Source organism: Tenrec ecaudatus, chromosome 9 (genome assembly GCF_050624435.1).
Source record: "Tenrec ecaudatus isolate mTenEca1 chromosome 9, mTenEca1.hap1, whole genome shotgun sequence".
Lineage (NCBI taxonomy): Eukaryota > Metazoa > Chordata > Mammalia > Afrosoricida > Tenrecidae > Tenrec > Tenrec ecaudatus.
Genome location: NC_134538.1, coordinates 87,510,807 through 87,537,050, shown reverse-complemented (window position 1 = coordinate 87,537,050; position 26,244 = coordinate 87,510,807). Strand labels below are relative to the sequence as shown.

Here is a 26,244-nt window from a genome sequence, read left to right as displayed (position 1 = left end):
CTCCGTAAAGACTCTAGCCAAGAAAACCCATTGGAGAAGTTCCACCTTGTTAAGTCATGGGGCTGCCATGAGTTGGGGTCTGTATGATGGCACTGGGTCTCGTTTTTTGGTTTTCACCTAATCTGACCTCAAGTGGAGAAGCATACAGACGCGCAGTGTGGTTTACTCTGCTCTTGACTCACCCACTCCAACAACTTTGGACCCCCAAACCTCCCACGGACCTCCTGCTTGCTCCTAGTCCAGGCATCATAGTTGCAGGAAAGATGTGGCCTCTGGACCAAATTACACTGCATCCCCGAGGCTTGTTGGCAGTGGTGACAGGAAAAACCATGGAATCATTTTTCAACAGCCAAGCCCTCTTTAAAACCCTGATCGACAGACCACTTAGGAAACTCCGTGGCATTTTCCGTCAGGTTTGGTTGGAAATGTGTAAAATGTTTTTTCTTTTTTCAAATACTGACTATGAAGACAGATATGGGTACTGACCACCCTCAGAGTGCCCCACTGCTTATTGCCAACCTGTCAGTTGCACCTTGTATGAGTTTTTACTATGATCTCAGCCCATAATGAGGGCAGCCTGGGCTGCTAGTGTGATATGAAAATCCTTGTTTATCATGAAGAATTCTAATGTGGTTCATCTCGGTGAGGAAGGGACAACTCCCTCAAGGGCAAGGCTGATGTTTTATTCATTTATTTTATGTATACTTAGTAACTAGGACAGGGTTACATACATCGAATACACCCAATTAAGTGGTTTTGAACAGGGCGGATGTTTACTTATTTAGAGCTGGATATAGTTATTTTAGTACTAAAAAAAGATTCTATTTTGTATCACCATCTCTTAAATTATACAGGATTTTTAGAAAATGGATTGCAATAAACTATTCTTTTGTTTGGAAGGTAAATGCCATGCCCATTGTCTTTGCATCCCAAATCTTAACAAAACTAGTTCAGACTTTTAAAATAAATAACTGCTTGGTGAGTGGATAAACTAACAAATGGGTTTACCAACAAGCAATTGGATGAAATGGAATCTGTATCAAAAGGGAAAAAGAGAAGAATTCAGAATGTCTATAAAGTATGATTCTCATTACCTAAGAATACTAAAGGCAAACATAAGTTAAAATAATAGCTGTATGGCAAAGTAGGAAAGATTTCATAGTATAGATAATTTTCTTATTGCTAATATTTTTCAGTTCATTTTGAAATAGCGGAGATTAAATCCACATCATAGACATGTCTAAATTCTACAGTGCCCTCTGCACGGCTGTTAGTTGTGGTGGAGGGTGGGGCTACTTGGGGATGTATGCAATGGCAACTAGCACAATAGACTGCCTTAAGTAATACTCCTCACTTTATTGGAAAAGTGTCCATGGCGAAGAATTGAGTTAAAATAGAGGCAAGATGATACAGACTCGTTAACCTTCAAATATAAATTTGGTGATGTCATTCTTCTGCTTCAAGCCCTCCGGGGCTTCCCCTTCTCACTTGGAGCACAAAGCCAGGGTCTTTGAAATGAGCCCAGGGGTCCTCTACGTTCTCCTCCACACGCAGAGCTGTGAGCTTATGCTTTGGGAGTGGTTCCTACGTGAGGAGGGCAGTGTGCACAGCAGATTCCGTTCCCATCTGTCTGAGACCTCCTGGATCCTGTTGCTTAGTATCGTATACCCTGCCCCAGTTAGCAGATTTCTGCCATCAAAGTGCCTCCAAGTCATTAACACCACCACCACCACCAAAAAGGCCACAACAGCCCGTATCCCACCTCAGTGGTAACTATAATCTTGGCCTTCCTGCATATTCCACCATCACAGATCCCTCCCAGCTCACCGCTCTATGAATACCCCATTACCCTCTGTTTAAATGGGACTATAGAAGTCAGTAAGCTAGTCTATGGGGATTAAAAACATCAAATCAGTAGTTATGACAATGAGTGGACTTTCATGGAAAGGAGGCAGGACTTTCACTCTTGTCCTCCCTGGGATTATTGTGATCATTAACTCCTTGCTATTCGATAGAATAACCTGACTTCCGTGTTGAGAACAGACCGGGGGGCAAGGACTGAAACAAAATCAAACCTGTTGCCATCGATTGATTGTGACTTATAGTCGCAATTGATTGTGACTCGCTATATAAATCAGAATCAGCTCAACAATGACAGGTTTAGTTTTAATTTTGCTTCCACCCTTTCCCCCCTTAGTCCATTTTCATCACAGCAGCCAGATCCATCTATTGAAATGTAAAACAAACAAACAAACCCCCCTGCCATCCAGTCCATGCCAGCCCCCTATGAGTCTGCTGAGGGTTCTAAGACTGTGACACTTTATGGCTTTATGGGAGCAGACAGGCTCATCTTTGTCCCCAAGACAATTGCTGACCAAGAGGTTAGCAACCCAACACCTAGCTACAAGGGTCTATGGGGTTAGGGCTCAAGTTCTTTCCTAAACCTCACTGCCCATCCCTCTCCCATACATTCGCTAACCCTTCCAGATGCCATGGCTATTTTTTCATGATCTGTAGACTATGTAGTTGTTTACTCTGCTATTGTCCCTTTTCCCTTCCCTGAAATATAAGCTCTCTGATAGAAAAGTCTTTGACTGGGGAACTGCAGTGTCCCCAGCACTAAGACCATGCAGATGCTCAGCAAAGAGTCCAGAAATACAGTGCAGAATCAGTTTAGGGGATGAATGCAACACCGGCCTACATTGTTTTTCTCTGGAGTCGTTAGTTTAAGGTTGTGCCAAGTAGTTTTGCTAGTCTTGTTCAAGAGTGAGATGATGGGGCAATGGATACGGGTTTATTATACCAGAGGATAGGGCCTTCCATTCTGCTATGTCACCCCAACACAGGAGGCTCCTCAGCTATCCCACTCTGCAAAAAGCACAGCAGTGAGTACCTGCTGGGCCCTGGGGAAACAGAGGAAGCACACATAGATCCTGTGAGAAAGCCATGAATGCTCTTTGAAATAGAAGAATTTTGTATTAAGAAATAATTATTATTAAGGGACGTTCAGGACATCAGAGAAGCTTTTCTAAAAATCCTTTGCTAATGATGAGGGAAAGGTTTCCACCGGTCTTGTTTCTTTGAAGAGCTGGAATTGCCTTATTACAAACCTCATGGGCTCTTTTTATCATCACTCTGTTTTCAATATACTCAAAATATTTCTCAATATGCTGTTGCTCAATATTGGTCTAGCTCTGTAGACCCTCAATCTATAGTTATACTACTTGTGAACTAAAAAATGAGAGACGTGGTGCATTATGTATAGCTGTGGGCTACTGTATTACAGTAGGCACTGGGTTATGCAATGTTGAAATTGGGAGAAAGTAATTTTACACATGCACACACACATATTGTCATAGCATAGTGGGTTGGGAATGGGGCTGCTAACTTCAAGGGAAGCCATTCAAACCCACCAGCTGCTCTTTGGGAGAAAGATGAGGCATTCTACAACCGTGAAAGAGTCACTGTCTTGGGAAAATCACAAAGGCAGTCTACCCTGCCCTGTGCTCATAGCTTTGCTATGAGTCAGAAACCACTCGCTGGCCATGAGTTTGGTTGGGGAGTGTCAGTTAAATTTCTTACTTTGTATTTTTATATGTAATTGGGGGTATGTTTTGTTTGTTTGTTTTGCCATGTATAGCAGCACTTTCATAGTTGCAAACAACAAGGGAATTTCAAGTGGATGTCAGCTGAAAGTTAGCCAGGAGAGCATATGCACTCCCCGGTGCCAACAGCCTCGTGCAGCCTTGAATCGCCCTGCTTGATCTTGCTCAAGGAGCCATCGTGGTGAAACAATTACACGCTTAGCTGCTCACTAAAGAACTGAGGTTGAGGACAGCCAGTGGCTCCGCTGGAGAAAGACCTGGTGATTGGCTCCCACTGGGACCCTAACGCAGAAGCACCGAGGAGGAAGGAACACTTCCTACGTTGATTGTGGTGGTGATGGCACAACCCTTCCAGATAGGACTGAACTCTGGAGGAGGATGCCTGGTAACTATAGCTCAGTGAGAATACATATAGGTATTTTTAATTCCAACACAGAAAGCCATATGAATCCATTCTGCTGGGTCACGTGAACTCACTCTTGTGAGTTGACATGGCCTGGACAGCACACAAGCCAATCAGGCTCCCGTTTGTGTCCTGTGTGAACTGCCAGACTGCTGACTCTTCTCTGAATAGTGATCCTTCCCCTGGGAAACTGATTAGAAAAGAGAAAGAAACTATATACCCTAAGTCTCTCTCCAGAAAAATGAATTAATGCATTGTCAAATAGTAATTTATATATAATATCAAAGTACTTATTAAAAACCATTTTAAATCATAAGCTTGCTGTCAGGGCTCATTAAAAAATTTTTTTTTAAGACTAACTCTTTTCCATCAAGTAGATTTCAAGTTACGGCGGCCTTACAGGGCAGAGCAGAACAGTTCTTGTGGGTTTTCATGGCTGAGAATGTTTATGGGAGGAGAAAGCCTCATCTTCCTCCTTCTGTGTGACAGCGAAGCTCAAGCTGCTGGCCTTGCAGTGAGCAGCCTAACACATAACCCGGGATGCTGCCCAAGCTCCCGCAAAGGGCACATAGACGCCCCGGTGTATTACTGAGTCGTTCCCGTGGGTGGACTAAGAGATGATAATAACTAATTCTCACAGGAACCTGATGAAACAGTGAAATACTCACACACTGCCTTCGAGTTGATCGTGATCCTGTAGAGGGCTTCCCATGCTGCAAATCTTGACGTGAGCAGACAGTCTCATTTTTCTCCCATAGATTGGCTGTTGTTGGTGTTGGTTACTGTCAAGCAGCTTCCAACCCATAGTGACCCTATGCACAATAGTCCTGTGTCATCCTCACAATTGTTCCTATGCTTGAGACCACTGTTGCAGCCACTGGGTCAATCCACCTTGTGGAAGGCCTTCTTTTTTGCTATTCCTTTACTTACCCAAGCATGATATCTTTCTCCGGAGATTTGGACAAAATGTCCCAATTACAGGAGACAAGGCTCTCCCTTCTTTCCTCTAAGGAGAATTCTGGCCGTATTTTTTCCAAGACAGTGGAATAGCTAGTGGTCTGCATCACTCACCTTGGAGTTAACAGTCCAGGACATAGCCAACAGCACTCACGGGACTCCTGGAGACAATGAGATTGGGCTATGTATCTTCCTATATCACAGAGAAAATAAACTGACTACATCTGTGGAATGAGGCAATGGAGAAATTCCATATCAGCAACTAAAACCAGGCCAGGGCTAACTCCAGGATGATGCCAAACGCATCAGAAGGAAAGATAAAGAATACAGAGTCCCTTTACCAAACAGAAACAGAGGATAATCTGCCATTTCAAGAGGTAACATATGAGCAAAACCCAATAGTATTGAAAGAAGAAGTCAAGTTTCCCTGACTGAATTAGCCAAAAACAAGGATCCAGAAATTGTTCTAATATCAAATGAGATGTTTCAACAAGCTGATGAAGCACTGAAACCACTTGTCTATGCCAGGAAGTTTAGAAGACGGAGACTAACCTGACGGACTGGAAGAAATCCATATTTAGTCATTCTGAGTAAAGTGACCTAAAAGAATGCTCAAATTATAGAACCATGTCATTGGTGCCACATGCAAGTAGAATGTTGCTGAAGGTCATGTCAACCATGGTTGCAGCAGTACATTGACAGGTTCAGGCCAGATTCAGAAGATCATGTGGAACCAGGGATATCATTGCTGAGACCAGATGGATTTTGATGGAAAGAAAAGAATATCAGAAAGATGTTTACTTACGGTTCATTGACGATGCAAAGGCGTTTGACTGTGTAGATAATAACAAACTATGGATAGCCTTGAGAGAATGAGAATTGAAGAACAATTCATTGTGGAACTTGTACAGGAATCAAGAGGCAGTTCTATGAAGAGACCAGGAACGAGTAAACCAGAATCTGGCATGGTTTAAAATCTGGAAAGGTGTGCGTCAGGGTCACATTGTCTCACCACATTTATTCAGTCGGTATGGTGAGCACATGATCAGAGAAGCTGGATGGTATGAAGAAAAATGCAGCATCAGGATTAGAGGAAGGGTTATTAACAACATATTATATGCAGATGACACAACTTTGCTAGCTGAAGGTGAGGAGGACTTGAAGCACTTGCTGGTGAGTATCAAGAATTTCACCTTTTAGTGTGGATTACAACTCAATGTAAAGGCCCAAATCCTCACGACTGGACTAATAGGTCACATCATGATAAATGGAGAAAAGATTGAAGTTCTCCAGGATTTTGTCTTATTTGGATATACAGCCATTGCTCATGGAAGCAGCAGTCAGGAGATCAAAAAAGGATTTGCATTGGGTACATCTGCTACATAAGACCTCCTTAGAAAAGCAAGGATGTTGCTTTGAGAACTAAGATGTTCCTTGGTATTTTCGTTTACTTCATGGCTATGTGGAAGCTGGACATTGAATAAGGAAGACTGAAGCAGAATCGATGCACTTGAATTGAGATGCTGGAGGAAAATGTTGAACATAGCATGGACTGGCAAATTGGGAAAGCAGTCTGGGTTGGAAGAAATACTGTCAGAGTGTTCCTTAGAGGTAAGGATGGTGAGACTTCATCTAACATACTTTGGACATGTTGTCAGAAGAGAGAGTCCCTGGAGAATGACATCGTGCTTGGAAAAGTGGAGTTTTAGAGAAAAAGAAGACCCTGAATGAGATGGAGTGACCCCGTGGCTGTCACCGTGGGCCATAGGGTTGCTATCAGTTGGAAGGGACTTGGTGGACCCTAACCACATTTTACAGAGGAGCACGCTGAAGGAACAGGCGCTGAGTAACAACTGGGACGCTGTGAAACCAGAACCTAGATCCAGACCATCAATCCGCTAGCAGCTCATCCTCAGAACCACTGCGCCCTGCTGCATCAAGATTAGACATCTTCAAACTAAGACTGAATCCAATCAGACTCTACCCCTTTTTCCTTCACTTCCCTCTTGGGAAAGAAACTCAAAGAGTACCTCAAATGAAAGTCCTCATGTAGGCTTATCATAAGCAAGTTGCTTACTTTGCTCCTGTGGAGTCCGAAGACTCTGCAGAGACTGCTGCTTCTGCCTCCTGCGGTATATCTAACGGGAGTCTCCGGTGGTGCAAGCGATTAAGCACTTGACTACTCAGTGAAAAAGATTGTTGGTTCAAATTCACCTGGAGGCACCTCAGAAGAAAGGCCTGGCAATCTACTTCTGACACATCAGCCACTGGAAACCCTGTGGAGCACAGTTCTTCTGCCACTCGTGGGAGTCGATGCAGTGACTGGTGATCGACTGGGGTATTATGTATGCTCCTGGCTTTTTCTTTCACAAGTAAGTTAATTAAGTATTTATCAAGGCATTTCAAATGCTTAAAATATAGCAAGATGATTTTCTATGACGTGGATAGGTAGCTTCGTGATTTCTGGACATGTAATTCCTTCCTAATCCTTGCTCTCCCATCAAACGAAGGAAAATTCCTATATAGGATATCAATATTCCTAAATGCTATCAAACAGAGTTGAGATATGCATTGCATTAGGTGAATCTGCTGCACAAAACCTCTTTAAAGTGTTGAAAAGCAAGGATGTTACTTTGAGGATTATGGTGGGCCTGACATTTTCAATCGTTTCATATGCATGTAAAAGCTAGACATTGACTAAAGAGGCCCAAAGGAAACCAAAGCTTCAGAACGAAGGTGTTGGTGGAGAACATTGAAAGACCATCAACCACCAAAAGAAGACAGAGCTCTGTCTCGGAAGAAATACAACCAGACTGCTCCTCCGAGGCCTGCATGGTGAGGTTTCCCCTTGTGTACTTTGGACATATTATCTAGAGGAAGACATCGTGCTAGGTTAACCACAAGGGCAGCGACAAAGAGGAAGGCCCTCACGCAATAGACCGACACAGTGGCTACAACAATGGGCTCCAAAATAAAAGCATGAGGAAGGGGCAGGTCCAGTCAGTGTTTCATTCAGTTGCACATAGGGTCGCTATGAGTCGGAACCAACCCAACGCCACCTAACCACTGCCACCACTAAATAGCTCAACTCTGTTACTTATTGCTCTGGGCATGGCTTACTTCCTCCCGCAAGACCGATGAACTAGTTATGAAAGCACTCTTTCTTGCCACCATCGACTTCGCCGTTCATCCTTTGTAAATCTCTCCCCAGATGCTCAAACTGCCAGCAGGTGAAGGGAAAATGCACCAAATGGCACTAAAGATGTTTATGTCATCTCCATTCGTTATCTGTTATGTTCAGTATGTTAACATATTCAGAAGTGAGTTATACTGGGAGGGTGGAGAGAAAGTCGGGTAGAAAGGGGGAACCAATTACAAGGATCTACATATAACCCCATCTCTGGGGGATGGACAACAGAAAAGTGGGTGAAGGGAGACATCAGACATTGTAAGACATGACAAAATAATAAAAATTTATAAATTATCAAGGGTTCATGAGGGAGGGGTGTGGAAAGGGGGGGGGATGAGAAGCTGATACCAAGGGCTCAAGTAGAAAACAAATGTTTTGAGAATAATGATGGCAACAAATGTACAAATGTGTTTGATACAATGGATGTGTGGATTGTGCTAAGAGTTGTACAAGCCCCCAATAAAATGAATTTTTAAAAAAGCAATGAGAAAAACTAGAAAAACAAGAGATCCCAGCCATTAAAAGAAGCACTTTACTGTAGGGTTATATTACAGGTTCCTAATTAGGAAGTACAGCTGACCTCATCTCAGCAAATAATTTAATTTTTAATGCTGTTTTTTTCCTCCTCCTTTTAAAATGCCTTAACCTGAGCAAGTTAGAAGAAATGAAATTAAGAAGAAGGTGAGCCTCTTATTAATTATGGCTTCTATGAGCCTGACATTTTGCCTTCTGTCATCCGAGTTAACAAAAGAGAATGCATTCTGACAGGTGAACCAACCTGGCAGGAATCCCGTGCTGCTCAGCCTGAAGCCAGCGTTGTCACAGAAGACTGCCACACCCACCCCGAGAGCTAGTTATGAAACTCGCAACTCCTGTGTCCCCTGCTCTACTGGCATGAGCTTATGGGATCTGGGGGTGGCTCTGATGATTAAGCCTAACTATTCACAGAGAGGTTCGTGGTTCGAACCTTCCCAGAGGCATCTTGAAAGAAAGTCCTGGAAATCTGCTTCAGAAAGGTCACAGTCTTGAAAACCCTACAAAAAAAAGTGACTGCCATAGAGAGTCTGTTTATACCCACAGCGGCCCTTTATAAGAGGGTTTCTGGGGCTGAGAACCACCACAGAAACAGGTGGCCTCCTCTTTCAACTGCAGAGTAACTGCTGGGTGTGAACTGCCAGCTTTGAAGTGCAGCTTCCCCATGAGATGCAATTCTAGTCTCCACCACATGGAGTCACAATGAGTCAGAACCAACTTGACCTCAGCTTGTTTTCAATGACCATAATTATAGCAAATAGTCCCTTAAATTTTGATGAAAAGGGAGGACACTTGTAACAGACCATTAAGAGGATATTGTCACTCAGACACACTTTTAACTTGAGGACTTCAGTCATAGTACACGTAGTGACTGAGGAGGCGGAAAACAGCTGAACCGAGAGTGGTGTCCTGTTGGTTGGCAGACAAACAAGGTCTTGCTATGGCAACACCCTGTATGCTTTACTGAGATAGGAATTATTCTGGCAATCCTGGGACAGACATTCTGTTTCGTTTATGCTAGTTCATAGGATGTCTCTCAGAGGTGCCATAGCACCCCTTCCCCCCCCCCCCACCCGTTGAAGTTGTGTTGTTTTTCAGTTTTTTGGTAAATGAAACCCAGGCTTGATAAGCCTTTAAGGATAGCAAATAGACAACAAGGGTTTGGGGACTGGGGGCCCAGAATGGGGTGGTGGGGGGGTGGAGATAAAAGGGAGACAATGTCAAGGAATCCACGAAGGAAAAGTATGTTTGGAGATTGATTATGTAAGCAATCATATCATTCTGTTTGATAGGATTGAACTATGCAATGATATAACATATGCATTAACTCCCAAGTAACAACAAATCAAAAGAAAAAAGCATAGATCCAGGAATGGGCTTGGGCTCACACTAAGTTCTAGCACCAATCTAAGAACAATTAGTTCCTATCATGGCCCCGTTCGATACTCACCTTCTGGAAGGGAACACAGACGATGTAGGTGCTATAACAAAATGTGCCCAGCTACAGATATAATAGTGTCTGAGGTCTTAAAGGCTTCTCTCCAAACAAGTGTGATGTCAGTTAAGCCCACAGGGAAGAAGCAGACCATCATCAGTCACTGAAGGATTGTAATCCATATAATCCAAAATTGAAGAAGGGATCAATAGCAGAGCCTAAACTGTAAGAGTCCAGAGTGCAGAAGATGATGGATGACAGTGGGAGCCAGGATTCATTTGTGGAACTGCAAAGGAAATAATTTTTTAAGAGGTTGCCAACTATAGTTCTAAGAGGGAAAAAAGATAGGGCTATTCACCCTAAAAGCAAAAAAAAAAACCCCAAACAAAACATTGCCATTGAGCTGATTCCAAAGTGAGCCTAAAAGATAGAGTGGCGGTGCCCTGCAGAGTTTCCAAGGCTGTAATCTTTAAAGAGACCCGACTCATTGTCGCTTAACCACGGCAGGCATCTTTACAGAAGCAGGCTGCCACGTCTCTCTCTCAAAGACTAAGTGCTGGAACAGACCTGCAGCCTTTTTGATTGGCAGTTGAGTGTCTCATTCACTGTACCATGCGGGCTCTTTTGCTCATCTTATCCCACGCCAATTCTAGCATTAATCTGGCTCATTTGGTTAAGTATAACAAGTTTCTACGTAAACTTGCATTTGATGAAAGGATTCTGTAGCATAAGGGGAAAATTTAACAATTTCAGTACTAGATCATGGAGCCTATTTCACTGGTAGATTCCAATTCACCTGACGTGACCTTGCAGGAAGCCATGACTGGAAAATGGTGTTCTCATAGTTTTCCCATCTCATTCCTCAGGGCTCTCAAACTCTCGTTGGTCCAGCTTGTCCAGAGTGCATATAACACCGCCACATTGAGTCAGTCCTGACTCAGGAGAGAATAGAATTACTCACTAGAGTTTCTGAAGTTTAAAATCTTTCTGAGAATAGACAGCCTCTTCTATCTCCCAAGGAGTGACTGTTGGATTCGAACTGCTGACCTTTTGGTTAGCAGCTCAATGTGTAGATCACTATGCCACCATCAGAGCTCCTTTAGAGCGTCTATTACCCCTGGGTATATGAACTGACAGGGCAATCAAATGCAGGCCCCTCAAGTGCTCAGTGTTTTATCTTTTCTTTCTCCTGATTACCCATCTTGATGTAAGGCCCATGACCATAACTTCTCATTTCCTCAGGGCTGGACTAGCAACTGTGTGAAGAATGCTTGAAATCCCCGTCCATTTTGATGTCTAAGCTAATTATCTTGTGATTTATAGCTGTTCTTAGAATTGTGAACTAATCTAAAAGTTGTCAGCAAGCCGTCAAGTCGAAAACTATCTTCCAGTTGACCTTTGTGCGCTCAAACAAATCATGGCTTTCGCTTTGTATAAACTGTGCGGTAAGAGAGGAGAAGCAAGGAAATCCTTGTCAAATGGTTCTTCCGAGAAGCTGTAGTACCAGGAGCCCTAGTAGTGCAGTGGGTTATGCGTGGGGTTGCTAATGGTACAGACTAGCAGTTCGAAGCCACCAGCCACTCTACAGAACGAAGACGGAGCTTCACTCGCCCCAAAATTTACATCCATGGAGCAGTTGTACTCTGTCCAATGGAGTCACTATGAGTCAGAATGAACTGTATGGCAGTGGGTTTGTTTGTTTGCTTGTTTATTTTTGGAGAAGCAACAATAGCACCAAAGACATTGAAAACCTACTATACCTACTTTGAGGAATCTATTAAAAAACAACAACAGTGATACAAATTACAAAATCTTCCTTATCTTTGCAGCAATTCTTACTAAGAGACAAAAACAACTCAAATTTCCTGGATGATTTTTTCTAGGAGGCCTGGAATGTCTAAACCTCTTCTAAGTCTTAAGGGGATTTTTTGTTCCATGTGGCTAGTATGTGATCTTTTTATATCATATATCTAGAGCAGTTCTTTGTTGTTGCTATATTGTAATAACTTGTGGGGTTTTTAATCATAACTTGAATGTGTACAGTCTTTATATGTCCACTTTATAGGCTTTTGGAGCACAGGTTCTCCCCCACCCACCCCCTTTTAAGTTAATAGACAGTCTGTGATTTGAGTCACCAAGAATGAGTTTGTGCTATCATCAATGAAACTGTAGCAGTAAGATCTGCTGTAATTAAACAGGTGTGTTCGGGCAGAGTAAGTGTTTTCGTCCGGGTAGACTAGAGGAACAAATCCAGGGAGACTCATATGTGTATAAGAAACAGCTTTCTATACAAGAGCAGTTGAATATTGAAAAATGTCTCAGTGCAGTCCAGATCAAGTCATAAGTCCGATATTAGCTTATATGTCCGATAACAATCTATAAAGTCCTCTTCAGACTCATGAAACACATGCAATGATGCCGAATGCAGAAGATCACAGGCCAGTGGGTTGGAAGTCTTGTGGGTCCAGTGACATTGTAAGCATCTCAGCACTGGCAGGGGTCTCCATGTGGCTTCTCCAGTTCCCAGGGCGCAGGGTCTATCAGCTTAGTGCCATGTGTCTTTTCAGTAGAGGGTCTCTCAGGGAGTGAGTCCTGAGAGAGAGTCTCTCCTGCCTCCAAGGAGGAAGTCCAGGAATTCCCAGAATTCTCAGGAGAAGACCATGCCCACACAGAGGCCTCACTGGCTATGATCTGATTGACAGATTAGACTCTACCCCTTCATTCTTAATCATCTCAAGTCTCAAATTGACACCAGATTATGTAACTTCCACAGTAAGGGTAGAGATAGGTAAGAGCAGGCTAGCCCGTCTGCTGGCACAGAGAGGTCCAGTTGCAGAAATTTCGTTCCATCACTCTTAGTACTTCTGTTTCAGATAGCAGGCTGCACGTTTGCAAAATAAGTTGGCTTGCTCCATATGCATTGCCTGGTAAATGAGGACATTTAAATGTCTACAAAGAAACATCATAAAAGAATGCCTGCGAATTGAGTCCTTTATGAAGAAGAAAACCAAGCCTAAGGCCGATTCCAACTCATGGACCTCCACTATTTCTAGTACAACTGGTCCATGGGATTTTCTTAGCTATGAGCTTTAGGGAAGCCGATCACCAGGCCTTTGGTCTGCCCTACATCCAGTCTTTCTATGAGTCGTTCAGTGTACCATCCAGAAATCTCATGAGCAAGAGAATGTCCTACCTGAATCAGGAAGTTTGTGATTCCAATTCTGCCAACAAGAAGGAGATACATGATTTTCCATGGTTGTGTAGTTGTAACTCCCTAGCTGTTGTCTTTACACTATTCTTTCCCCTGTCAAGGAGTCCTGCTGGTACAGTGGTTAAAGGGCTTGACTGGTACCCGAAAGGCCAGCATTTCAAACCCACCAGCAACTCCAAGAAAGAAAAATATGGCAACCTGCTTCCAAAATGATGAGAGCCTTTGAAACTCTGTGGGGCAGTTCCACTCTGTCTTACAGGTGATGGCATCACTCATTGTGCTACCTCATGGCACCATTCCCCTCCATTGGACCTCTCCCATCCCAGACAACACAGAATCCTTACTCCCATGGTAGCCACACAGGATTTGTTCCCAGACCCCTCCTTAGATACCAAAATCTATGGCTGTTGAAGTACTTTTTATAGAATGACATGCGTAGTACTTGCACATACACTATGCCTATCCTCCTACATACTTTCAATATTGAGTCTTTCGATGGCTTATAATGCCCAATACAGTATAAATGTAATCTACCCACTCCTTCTTACCTTTAAGGGATGGCTTTAACCATTTAATTGCTCTCCTCCCATACCCTGAATACTTTTCACCTGCAGTTGGCTGAATCTGTAGCTATAAAAGCTACTAAACCAAGGGCCGACTATAGTGTTTAGTAGCAATTTTAGTCATGGAGCAAGGCTATGTGAATGAATATAGTTGTAAATTGCTTATATATAATATTTCCTAGATTATAGGAATACTGACATCAAAATTATTTTGTGAAATTATCTACATTGGACTACATTAAACTATAAAATTTTTAGTAAGTGGGCACCTTCAAAATTTTTTCTCCTTTCAATTGCTGTTTCAGTCTAAAAAAAAGGTATTGAAATTGGTTCATAGATAAATCACCAAATTTTTTGTATCCAAAACACCAGAAATTTTGATAAAATTAGCAACTGTAAAGACAGTCACAATGAAGACAACAGCCCGAACTTGTTGCAGATGCACATGAAGCCACGTGATTTGAAGCGTCATCGCAATCAGGCAGTACTAACAACTCTGACTGGAATCCATTGGAAATGTCAACAAGTAACTTAACTTAGAATTTTAGCTTTGTAGATACATTAATACATGTCAGCTGGGCTTATGAAAAAAAGTTTCTATTGTTATAACAAACTATGGGGATATTTAGGGATAAAAATAATAAACTTCTACTGAAACCCTGCACAAAAATGTTATTGACAGTCATTTTGTTGTCACCCCCTCTTTGACAGTGCCACCCAGTGTGGTCTGCACTCTTGTACTACATTTGTGACCGTACTGCCTATAGGGTTGCTATGAGTCAAAATCAAATTGACTACAATGGACTTGGGTGTGGCTCCCTTGGGATGCTCCTTAGAGTTAGATGTCTTGTGCATACCCTTGAGGTGGTTGTTGTCAGATGCCCTCGAGCCTTCCTGATGCTAGGTAAACAGAATGGGCATGGCTCAGTCCTGCTCTCTCATCACCAGTATTTCTATGCCTGACCCCATTGTTTCAGCCACTGTGTCAACCCATCTTAGTGAGGGACTTCCTCTCTTTCACTGCCCCTCTACCTCACCAAACAGGATGTCCTTCTCCAGGGACTGGTCTCTCCTGACAACATGTCCAAAGAATGTTAAGTCAAGTCTTGCCATCCTTGCCTCTAAAGAGCACTCTGGCCTTACTTCTTGCAAGACAGATTTGTTTGTACTTTTCTGGTACTTTTTCAATATTCTTCACTAGCACCACAATTCAAATGCATCAGTTATTATTCTATACATGCTATTCTGTTTTTAGAAATGGTTGATAGTATTGTGAAATCATTGAGGTAACTGGTAGCATCCTTTAATTGCATTGATAAGGTTTGAGACCTTTTTGCTTTTAGAAAGTAACATTTGTAAGGGAAAGAATGTAGTTAAATTAATAGGAGAGATATGGGCTGGTAGTTGGCTGGGGGCCTGGATTTTCTCACTTTGTGATGCTCATCCTTCTAGTGCGTACCCACTCAACAATGGCTTTTATCCATTCCTTGGAAAGCACTGTGGGCAAGTCTGAGACTCAGAGCAGAATTAGTACTTGAAGTTGGAAGGAGAGAATTGGGTTTAGCGCAGCCTGAATATCTTTCTTCTTAATAGAAATATTAGAGACATAGGGAAAACCCAACAGGAGAGGCATTCTATAATATATATGACCAGACTGGCACAAAGCTGAGAGGGTCATCCACAACAAAGGAAGTCTGAGAAACTATCAGACCCAAGAAGACATGGCGGAGGCATGCTGAAGAAATGTCATGCTGTGTTCTGGATGGGGTCTTGGAACAGCAAGGGGGCACTAAGTAAAACTCAAGGAAATCCAAACAAAAACTGCCTAGTTTAGTTAACAATAATCTATCAATATTGGTATATTTCTTCTGAGTAATGGACCTGGAAATGTAAGAAAAGAACAATGGGAGAAAAAAAGGTGTGGGCATATGGAAACTCCCTGTCTTATCTTTGCAGCCTTTTGGTAAAACTAAGACTGTTTTTAAATTGTAGATTTTTTTTAATGGAGGACATCTTAATCAATTTTGTTATTTTATTCAGAAGAATGCTAGTTTGTAAACAATACTGGAATTAACACAGAAAAGTAAATGGGAAACAGTAGAATAAGATACAAACTATACAAACCCTTTAGATATAATTCACTCAGTGGTGAAACAAAAAGCCTGTGTGTACTACAATATGCAGAAAGAAAGGAAATGTAGGCATCAATGTCTTTTAAGATAGAGGGAGTGTACAATACACATTAGCTAATCACAGTCTACTTTCAATTGATATTGTATCAATTCATCTGTAGTATAAAAAATGTACCTTTCTATGGTTCCATTTCTCCTCTCCAGGCCTTTAAACAGTTGTTATCATCAATGTATATTTATGTGGCTTGTAAACCCACTAATGATCCCAATGATCAATTATTTTTGCTTACAAAGTCTTTACAGATATATTTAAAGAAGACAAACATATACATACATAGATTTTCCCTTGTGGTCACCATGTATAGTGCTTTTCACTTATTTGTAGATTTATGCACACAACTGTTATCATTTTCTTTTCATCTGAAGAACTTCAGGCCTAGGATGGTGACTTTTAAAAACGGGTGGGATCTAAACAGAGAAAACTCTTTATTGGAGTAGACAGCCTCATCTGTTTCTCGCTGAGCTGCTGGTGGATTTGAACCAGAGACCTGTTGGTTAGCCGTCCAATGCCTAACTTGCAGTGCCACTATACAAAGCATAAGCACACCATATATTCATCAACTTTCTCTGAGGTGTGATCTAATATATTGTGCATGTGGGTTAAGGAAACTATTATGTATAGATAGCAATCTATTCCTAATAGCAAAAGAAAAAAGAGAGAGAGAGAGCTACTCAGGTGCCAATAAACAGTAGAATAAATAAATTGCGGTATATCTGCACAGTGGAATACTATGCAATAATGAGAATGAATGATCTACATATAACTAACTACTTACAAGTATGGACCCAAAATCAAACTCACTGTCATCAACCAAGTGAATTCTCTCTGACCCATAGCACCCGCATAGGCAGAGTCGACTTGCCCTTGTGGAATTTTGATGGGAGCAGAAAGCTGGTTCTTACTCCATAGAACCAGCTGAGTTTGAACTGCTGACTTTGTGGTTCCAAGCCCAATATTCTACAGGATTCCTCTACATACAAGTGTACTTATGGACCCAAATGAATGTGCTTCCTTCCACTACCACCCCAATATCTTTCCATTCATTTTGTCCAAAAAAATTTGAAGTCCCCCATATGAACAATGATATACAATTATACCCTCTCTTCATGGTTATCAACATGATTAGGTTCCAAGAACAAAGCCTTTATGTGAAAATCAGTATTATATGAAAATGGATGGTAACCACATCACCTGTCTCTCCCCTTGATAATTTATAAATTATTATTATTTTCTCATGTCTACACCAACCACTGTCTCTCTTCATCCACTTTTCTTTTGTCCACTGCCCTGGGAGGGTGTTATAGGTAGATCATTGTGATCGGTTCCCCCTTTCTGCCCCCACCTTCCCTTACCCTCCTGGTATCACTACTCTCATTATTGGTCCTGAGGATTTTATCTGTCCTGGATTCCCTGTGTTCCCAGCTCTTATCTTAACTGGTATACATGTTCTGGTCTAGCCAGATTTGTAAGGTAGAATTGGGGTCATGATAGTGGGCGGGGGGTAATAAATATTAAAGAACTAGAGGAAAGTTGTAGGTTTCATCAGTGCTATACTGCACCCTGACTAGCTCATGTCTTCTTTGTAACCCTTCTGTAAGGGGATGTCCAATTGCCTACAAATGGGCTTTGGGTCTCCACTCCACACTCCCACTCATTCACATTGATATGATTTTTTGTTCTGGGCCTTTGATGCCTGATACCTGATTCTATCAACACCTCATGATCACACAGGCTGGTGTATTTCTTCCATGTGGATTTTGTTGCTTCTCAGCTAGATGGCCACTCGTTTATCTTCAAGTCTTTAAGACCCCAGATGCGTTCTCTTTTGGTAGCCAGGCACCATCAGCTTTCTGCACCACATTTGCTTATGCACTCATTTTGTCTTTAGTGATCTTGTGTCAGGAAGGTGAACATCACAGGATGTCAGGTTATTAGACAAAGTGTTCTCATATTGAGAGAGTACTTGAGTAGAGACCCGATTTCTGTCTGCTACCTTAATACTTAAAATACAAATATATGTGCATAGCTCTATTACCCTATTGTTATATAAAAATATATTTACATATGTACATGCTTGTATTTAGACCTTTATAGATGTCTTTACCTCCTAGCTCTTTCCTCTATTTCTTTTTACTTTCCTCTTGTTCCACTATCATGTTCAGCCTTCATTTGGGTTTCAGTTATTCCTTTCGGTCACATTGCACTTGATCAAGCTCTACCAGCCATCCTATGCCCTCCTTGCTGTCAATTTTAGATCACTTGTTGTTCCCTTGTTCCTGAGTTTGTTAACACCCCCTTCCTTCCCCTCCCCCCCATCCAGCCTCCCCCTCTCCTCTATCCAGCTGGAATGTCAGTCCTGTTGTTTTCTCCTCTGGATTGTTTATTCCACCTATGTTATCTAGATAGACATGCAGAGACAGTAATAAGCAGAGAAAAGCAACAAAACAAAACAAAAACACCCCCCCCACACACACACACACATACATACAAAAAAAATGACAAAAACAAAAAAGAAAAGCTTATAAATAGTTCTAGGTCTGTCTGTTGACCTTGAGGAGTGTTTTCCAGTCAAGTTTGATAGGGTGCTACACCCTGGCCCCAAAGTCTAATTTTGGTATTCCCTGGGATTTCATTGCTTTGCTCCCATTGCTGCTCTGTTGCACCTGGTATGGAAGGATCAGATCGGGCACAATTCCCACATTGTGCCTCCAGTGTTGTCCCTCCTAGCACTATGGATCAGTGAGGGACATCATGTCTCACCGTGGGGCTGACCCTACGGTCCTCTCTATGCATTGGCTGCTCTGAGTAAGAATATCTTTCCCAGGACATGGTGGGCCAGGATGTGTTCTACTCTCTCTCCTTTCCTCTTTGTTTGCTCCTGTGTGCTCTGATGAGATGTGCCCCTCTCCTTAAGCTGTAACTTCAGTACATTCCTTATGGCTAATAATCAGGAACATTTTCTCATATATTTATTGGCCATTTGGATTTCTGCCCTCATGAAACTTCTGTTTAGGTCCTTTGCCCACCTCCTCAGTGGGAAATTTGTTTGTTTTTTTCTTTTTGTAAGCTAGCAGAGTACTATAGATTGTAGTAATAAGGCCTTTGTCTGATGTGTCATTGCTAGAGATGTTTTCCCAGTCCATGGGCTCTCTTATTACTCTCTTGGTGAATTCTTTTGATGTACACAGGTGTTTTATCTTTAGTATATCCCACTTGTTAATATGTGCCTCTTCTGTGTTGGTGTCCTTCCCTATTTCTCATAGCCTATGTATTCCCTGAGCCAAAGTCCTCAGGTTTCTCCCAATTCCCTCACTGATGGCCCTAATAGTTTGGGGTTTTACCTCAAGGTCTGTGATCCATATCAAGTTTATTCTTGTGCATGGAGTGAGATAAGGGTCTTGCTTCATTTTTCTGCAGGTAGATATCCATTTTTTTTCAACATCACTTGTCGAAGAGGGCATCCACTTCCCATTTGATATTTTTTGTTACCTTTTTAAAGATCAGGTGTCTCTATACTGATGATTTTCTTTCTGGGTTTTCAGTTTTTTTCTATTGCCTACGTATCTATAATTATACCAATACCACACTGTTTTGACCATAGTGGCTGAATAAAAGGTGCTAAAATCAGGTAAAAACAAGCCCTCCCACTCTGTCCTTCTTCTTGAGAAGTTGTCTGCTAATTCTTTGTTTCTTGCTCCTCCATATGAAGTTGGTAATTGTTTTTTCCAATTCTATGAAGAAAGATGATGGTATTTATATTGGGATAGCATTAAATTTACATAGTTTCTTGGGCAGAACTGACATTTTTACTATATTGCATCTTCTAATCAACGAGCATGGGATATTCTTTCATTTGTTAAGGTCACTCTTGGTTTCTTGTAATAGTGTTCTCTAGTTTTTCTTGTACAAATCTTTTGTTTTCTAAAGTAGGTATATCCCTACATATTTCAATTTGTGCTTGGCTATTGTGAAGGGTACAACCTTTTTTACCTCCTCTCCTGTGGTCTTCTCTGATATGTATAACAGTCTGATAGACTTTTGTTTGTTGATCTTATATCCTGTGACTCTGCCATATTCCTTTATTGGCTCCAGTTCTCCCCTTGGGTCGATTTTGTGATTTTCCCTATATATAATCATATCATCTATGAATAATGACAATTTAACAGCTTCCTTCCTCAGGGGAATATCTTTGATGTATTTTGTTTGCATATGTTGTTAGTTAGGACCTCCAGTGTGATGTTAAATAAAAGTACAGACAAGGGGCATCCTGGTCTGGTACTCTTTGTCAGTGGGGTTGTTTTAGTATTTTCTCTATTGACTACTATATTGGATGTTGTTTTTCATATATAGCTTGTATTCTATTGAGAAATTTTCTTTCCATTTCTATCTTCTTGAGTGTCTTCAACAGGAATTGGTATTGGACGTTGTTGAATATTTTTCTGCATCTATAAATATCATCATGTGGTTCTTAAATTTTTATCTTAATGTGGTGAATAATACTAATGGTCTCTTTCATGTGTTGAACCATCCCTGCATCCCTGGTCTGAATCCCAATTGGTGATGGTGAATTATTTGTTTTATAGACTTTTGTATTCTATTAGTCAGCATTTTGTTTAGAATTTCTGCATCAATGTTCATGAAGGATATTGCTCTGTAGTTCTTGATTCTTGTGGGATCCCTGCCTGGTTTCTGTATCAGAGTTCTACTAGTTTCATAGAAAGAGTTTGGGAATTTTCCATCTTTTTCTATGTTCTGGAAGAGTCTGTGTAGGATTGCTGTCAGTTCTTCCCTGAATGTTTGATAGACTTGTCCTGTGAAGCCATCTGGTCCAGGGGATTTTTTGTTGGTAATCCCTTGATAACCTTGTCTATTTCTTCTATTGCTATGGGTCTGTTGAGATTCTTGAGGTCCATCTGGGGCAGTCGAGCGAGGGATTATTTGTCCAAGTATTTGTCCATGTCTTACAAGTTGTTGAATTAATTGGAGTACAGTCCTTTGTAGTACTGTGTAATTATCCTTCTGATTTCATTAGGGTCCGTTGTAATGTCCCCTGTTTCATCCCTCATCCTTGCTGTTGAAATTTGTCCCTTCCTTTCTTTAGTTAGGTGTGCCAGTGGTCTGTAAATTCTGTTAATCCTTTCAAAGAACCAACTTTTAGCAGCACGAATTTTCCCCATAATTTTATTGTTTGCCCTCTCATGAATCTCAGCCCTGTTTTTATTATTTCTTTTATTTTGCTATTAGTAGGATTGTCCTGTTGACTCTGCTCTAATTTCTGTAAATTTTATGTCAGCATATCAATCATAAATCTTTCTTCCTGCTTCATTTGTGCATGTATTGCTATCAAGCTTTCTCTGATGTCTGCCTTTGCTGTGTCCCAAAAGTATTGGTATGTCGTAATCTCATTCTCATTGGTTTCTAGAAACTTCCTGGTGTCATTTCTGATCAGGGCCAGTACCCACACCTTTTGCCACTGACTTCTTTATTGTGCCTTGTACAGGTAGTACAATTATTCTAATGTTGTTCCTCTTCATAGCGCCACACATAGCTTTTCTTTACCTTCTCTGATTATCTTATTTGACTGCCTTTTCCATTTGTTGATGCCTGCCTGGTTATCCTCTATGTCACTGGTGCGATTCTCTGTCTCCTCAAATCTGTTGCCAAAGTCTGTAAACTTGCTACTAGTTTTTGCTATCTCATCCCTTAGGTCTTGTATTTCCCTTTGGTCCATGGCCTTTATCTCCTCTATTATTTGACCTTTTTCTGTATTGCTTCCCTCATATCCTATATGAATCTAAGCAGCATTCTGAAGATTTATTTCTATAGCAGATCAATGTCTGCTTCTTCTATGATGTCGTTAGGTGCAGGACTTCGTCCAGAATTGCCTTTTGTTCCTCCTGTTTTTTTTGTTTAGGTTGTTGGGGCTGATTGCTGTTTCCATTGGGTTGTTTTAGAGGAGCCCCTGCCATTCTTCAGAAAGTCAAAGAGCACTAGGCTCTTTCTTTGGGAGGCTCGTAGAAATGCTTCTTCAAACTGCCTGTAGCTAATTGCATTGTGAAGTCAGGCTACCGATTTATCCTCCTGTAGTTTCACTCTTTCCTGCACCAAGCAGTATTGTTATTTGGAGAGCAAATTGGGTGGTCCACTCAGGGGATGCTGGTTTTATGCTGGTTTGATGGTTGTGCTGGTTTGATGGTTTGATGGTTGTGGATTCATGAGAATAGCAAGAAACCTAGTGGTGTGGCCCATGTGACTTGGGTGCCTCAGAGGACATGCCATGGTGCCTCCTGCAACAGGAGTGACACAGAGAGAAGATGATATTCCCACTTTGGTGTAGAGCACCTTGGATGATGGGTGTAATTGCCCTAGTTGGCTAGATTGCCATGTAGGTTGGCAAGAGGTTCCGCAGCAGCGTGAATCACTGGAGTGTTTGCAGAGCTACCTTAAGCCGTGGCAGGGAATATGGAAGGCAGGAGGAAGTTTCTTCAGCCACGTGGGACTGTGGAGGTTGGGCAGTGGATCACCCAGCCACGTGGAGTGCTGAGGAAGGCAGGAAGAGGTTCCCCCAGCCATGTGGAGCACCCTAAAGAGTGGGCAAGATGTCCCCCATCCACTTAAAGGGGTTTGGAGTGTAGGTGTGACTTCCCCTGCAGAAGAAGGCAGGTGGCATTTCCCAGTCACATGTTAAACCACAAAGATCAGAGCTCCCCCAGCTGGGTGGAAGGCCAGCATAATTTCCCAGGCAAAGGGGGGTGGCCTAGAGGCCAGCAGTGGCATGTGAGAGAAAAGAGAAGAGAAAAAAAACAGCCTGCTGAGACTGTGGGGGGAAACATGGAAGAGAGAGAAACAAAAGTAAAGATAATGCTGAGTCCTGATTGCATGATCATGGGGTTGGAGGGGTTTGAACCCTGCCCAGATGTTGCCGCAAGCTATGGCTGTGTTGAAGTAAAGCCCGTGGGCCTTCCAAAGTAGCCTGGCTCTGGCCAAGACTGTGGTAGGGCTAGGTTAAGCCTTAGCCGGCCTCTACAGTGGTAAGTCAAAAGCCCACAGCTCCTCAAAACCTAGTAGATCTGCGTCTACTTATCTTTATGATACTTCTACTGTGACCTAGCAGCATGGAATTTCCCTCTCAGTTGCTCTCCTTCACTGATTTCTGTGGAGTCCCTCTGATATATGTTACTCATTCAGCAGCTTGCCAGAAGTCCCCAGGATAACTTTCTAAAAAATTAAAACTATGTATTATCTTGATTCTGTACCCAACCGATCTTATTTATAGCCCCATTGTAGAGCTGAAGGAAATGAGAAATAACGAGTGTAGGTTACTTGATTACTTTAAGTTACTAATAACCTTGCATCTATGAGAGGCTCAAATGAAAGGATATTTAGTTCACTTCTAGTCCTAAGACAGTACAGCTTTATAAAGCCATCACTTTCCAATCTAATCAACTTTTTAAAAATTTTTCTTTTGACTCCCATTTATATTGGTCTTTCCTAATTTACTCAGGTGTCCAAATTTCTTTGTCCAAATATATTCTTTCGATATTTAAGAGAATATTTTAACAGAAACTTTTCTTGACTGTTGTAGAATCTCATCTCTGTCCTAATTCTCTGTGTGTTTTCTCTACACATTGTTTTCCAGGGAAGCAAAAGTCGGACCACGATTGTGGTAGCGCATCGGTTGTCTACTGTTAGAAATGCAGATCTGATCGTGGCCATGAAAGATGGGAGGGTAGTGGAAAAAGGAACGCATGCCGACCTCATGGCAAGAGAAGGCCTGTATTATTCACTTGCAATGTCACAGGTAATGTTGGCATGATGCTGCTGCTGCACTTTGGAGGATTGTTAAGAGATTGTATAGCACTAGAAAGTGCCAGTGATGAATTGCAATCCAATTTCAAAAAGTAATCAGGGTTCACTTATATTTCCTCAGGTAAGGAACAATTTTTATATGTACCAAATATCCTCCACCCTGTGTTAGATAATATGGTGACAATTAAAGGTCTAAGGGGTAGCTACACCTATTCATTGCCAGGCAACAATAAGCCTCAAAGTTTGTATGCAGCAGATCTAGGACTGTTTATGTCTGTATATGATGACCTTGTGTTTAGAACACAAAGAAAAATGGCACCCAATCCCTACTTGCAGTTTTAAAACTCACAAAAGTAAAATGCAAACTCAAACCTATCTATGCTGCAGGTAGTAGAAGTACGAATGACGGGGGTGATGATGGGAAGAGTCTGGATTGCTTGGAAGCGGGTTTGAAGGCTACAAGGAAGGAGTTTCAGATGGAAGGAGAGTCTAGCCAGGGAAAACAGTAACATGGAAAGAAGAAGAAACTTGACATGCAATTGAAACAAAGAGGAACCCCACCTTCTGTGAGGAAAGACGAATGTTAGGGAAATAATTAAGGATTCTTAAAAACCAGGCAGAAAAGTTGAAACAACCTGTAGGATACATCCATGGAGCCTGCCAATACCATGGAGACTCAGTAAATATCTGGTGACTGAAGGATGCCCAAGTAAATCCCTACCTGTGTGTATATTGCTTCCTCTCAGTAGATCCACGTGGGAACCGTATGCTTTCATAATAGTGCTGGAGGGACACTGATGAAGTCTCGGTTGTTGGGACTCCTGTTTTCCCACACGCCATGCCATTTATCCTGCTTGATTTCATGCCCCTTGTTACAGGCAACATTAATGCGTGTGAATGGCCTTTACCAATAGCTATCTTCTTCACTCTTCTTTCTTAGCTTAGGAGATCACCTGCTTTCCAAGGGATCATTCACAGATAAGTCATCCTAGACCCTTTCTTGATTTTACTTCCTTATCCTCCAGATTACAGATTTGCTATCAATACTATTGTCCTTGGAGCCTTTAGATGGTATACAAGATTAAGGACACACCTAATAACTGGAAGGTTAGCAGTTCAAATCCTCCCAGGGATACCTCTAAAACTGGACCTGTAGATTTGCTTGCTAAAGTTTCCTGACTGGAACAAACACCACTCCACTCCCAGCCCTGCTGCCCCAAGCACTTCTTCTGTGCCTACGTGGGTGGTCATGAGGTGAGATGAGCTCAGTGGTAACTAACAAGAGCAACAATAGTATTGAGGTTCCCTACAAATTACAAAATTTAGAAAGTTTTGAGCCTCCATCTCCTCCTCGACCTTATAATGTCAAATTTCATAACTTCACTTTCTTCACCTATGATGAGTCAAATATTTCTGAACATTCTCCGTGAAGCAAAGATGGTGGGGGGAAAAAGGGAACTACAAACATGTAACATTTGATTTGAAAACAGCCAAATGCTGATTTATATTACAACCCTTCCATGCAAACTCAAGAGTTTGCATGATGTTCTTTCCCATGGTAGACTTAAGACTTTATGAGGTAATAAGTTCCAAGAATTTCAAACTCACCTCAGTAATATCAAAAGAAAATAACTGCCATCCAATTAACTCTGTTTTAAGATTATTTAAAAACCACTACACTCATATCTTTCTTTAGGGTGATGTGCCTTCATTTTATTCATTAAAACTAAACAGAGATAGACCAATAAAACTATTTTTAAAAACTAAACAAAGATCCATTATTAGTTCTTAAAAGGCGTCATTGGTTAGACAAATAAAAAATTATGTATTTGTGGTATAAAGGCATAGACACATCTTTTTAAAAAATCATTTTATTGGGGGCTCATAGAACTCTTATCATAATCCATACACACATAAATTGTATAGCGCACATTTGTACATTTGTTACCCTCATAATTCTCAAAACATTTGCTCTCCATGAAGGCCCCTGGTATTAGGTCCTCAATTTACCCCCTCCTCCCGGCTCCCCACTGCCCCATGAACTCTTGATAATTTATAAATTATTATTTTGTTTTATCTTACACTGTCTGATGTCTCCCTTCACCCATTTTCCTGTTGTCCGTGCCCCAGGGAGGAGGTTATATGTAGATCCTTGTAATAGATTCCCCCTTTTAACCCCACCCTCCCAGTATTGCCACTCTCACCACTGGTCTTGAAGGAATCATCCATCCTAGATTCCTTGTGTTTCCAGTTCCTATCTGGCTCTTACATCTCTTATCACAATCCATACATTCCTCCAATGTATCAAGCACATTTGCACATATGCTGCCATCATCATTTTCAA

The 26,244-nt window shown here is 41.6% G+C and overlaps 1 protein-coding gene across 1 annotated transcript in view; it reads left to right on the top strand.

The window, feature by feature from the left end:
* Window positions 1-26,244, top strand: part of ABCB5 (ATP binding cassette subfamily B member 5) — a 124,935-nt gene that overhangs the window by 38,179 nt on the left and 60,512 nt on the right. The window contains exon 14 of the mRNA XM_075557582.1: window positions 23,731-23,892. Coding sequence (XP_075413697.1) covers window positions 23,731-23,892 — 162 coding nt within the window. The remainder of the gene's footprint in view (window positions 1-23,730; window positions 23,893-26,244) is intronic.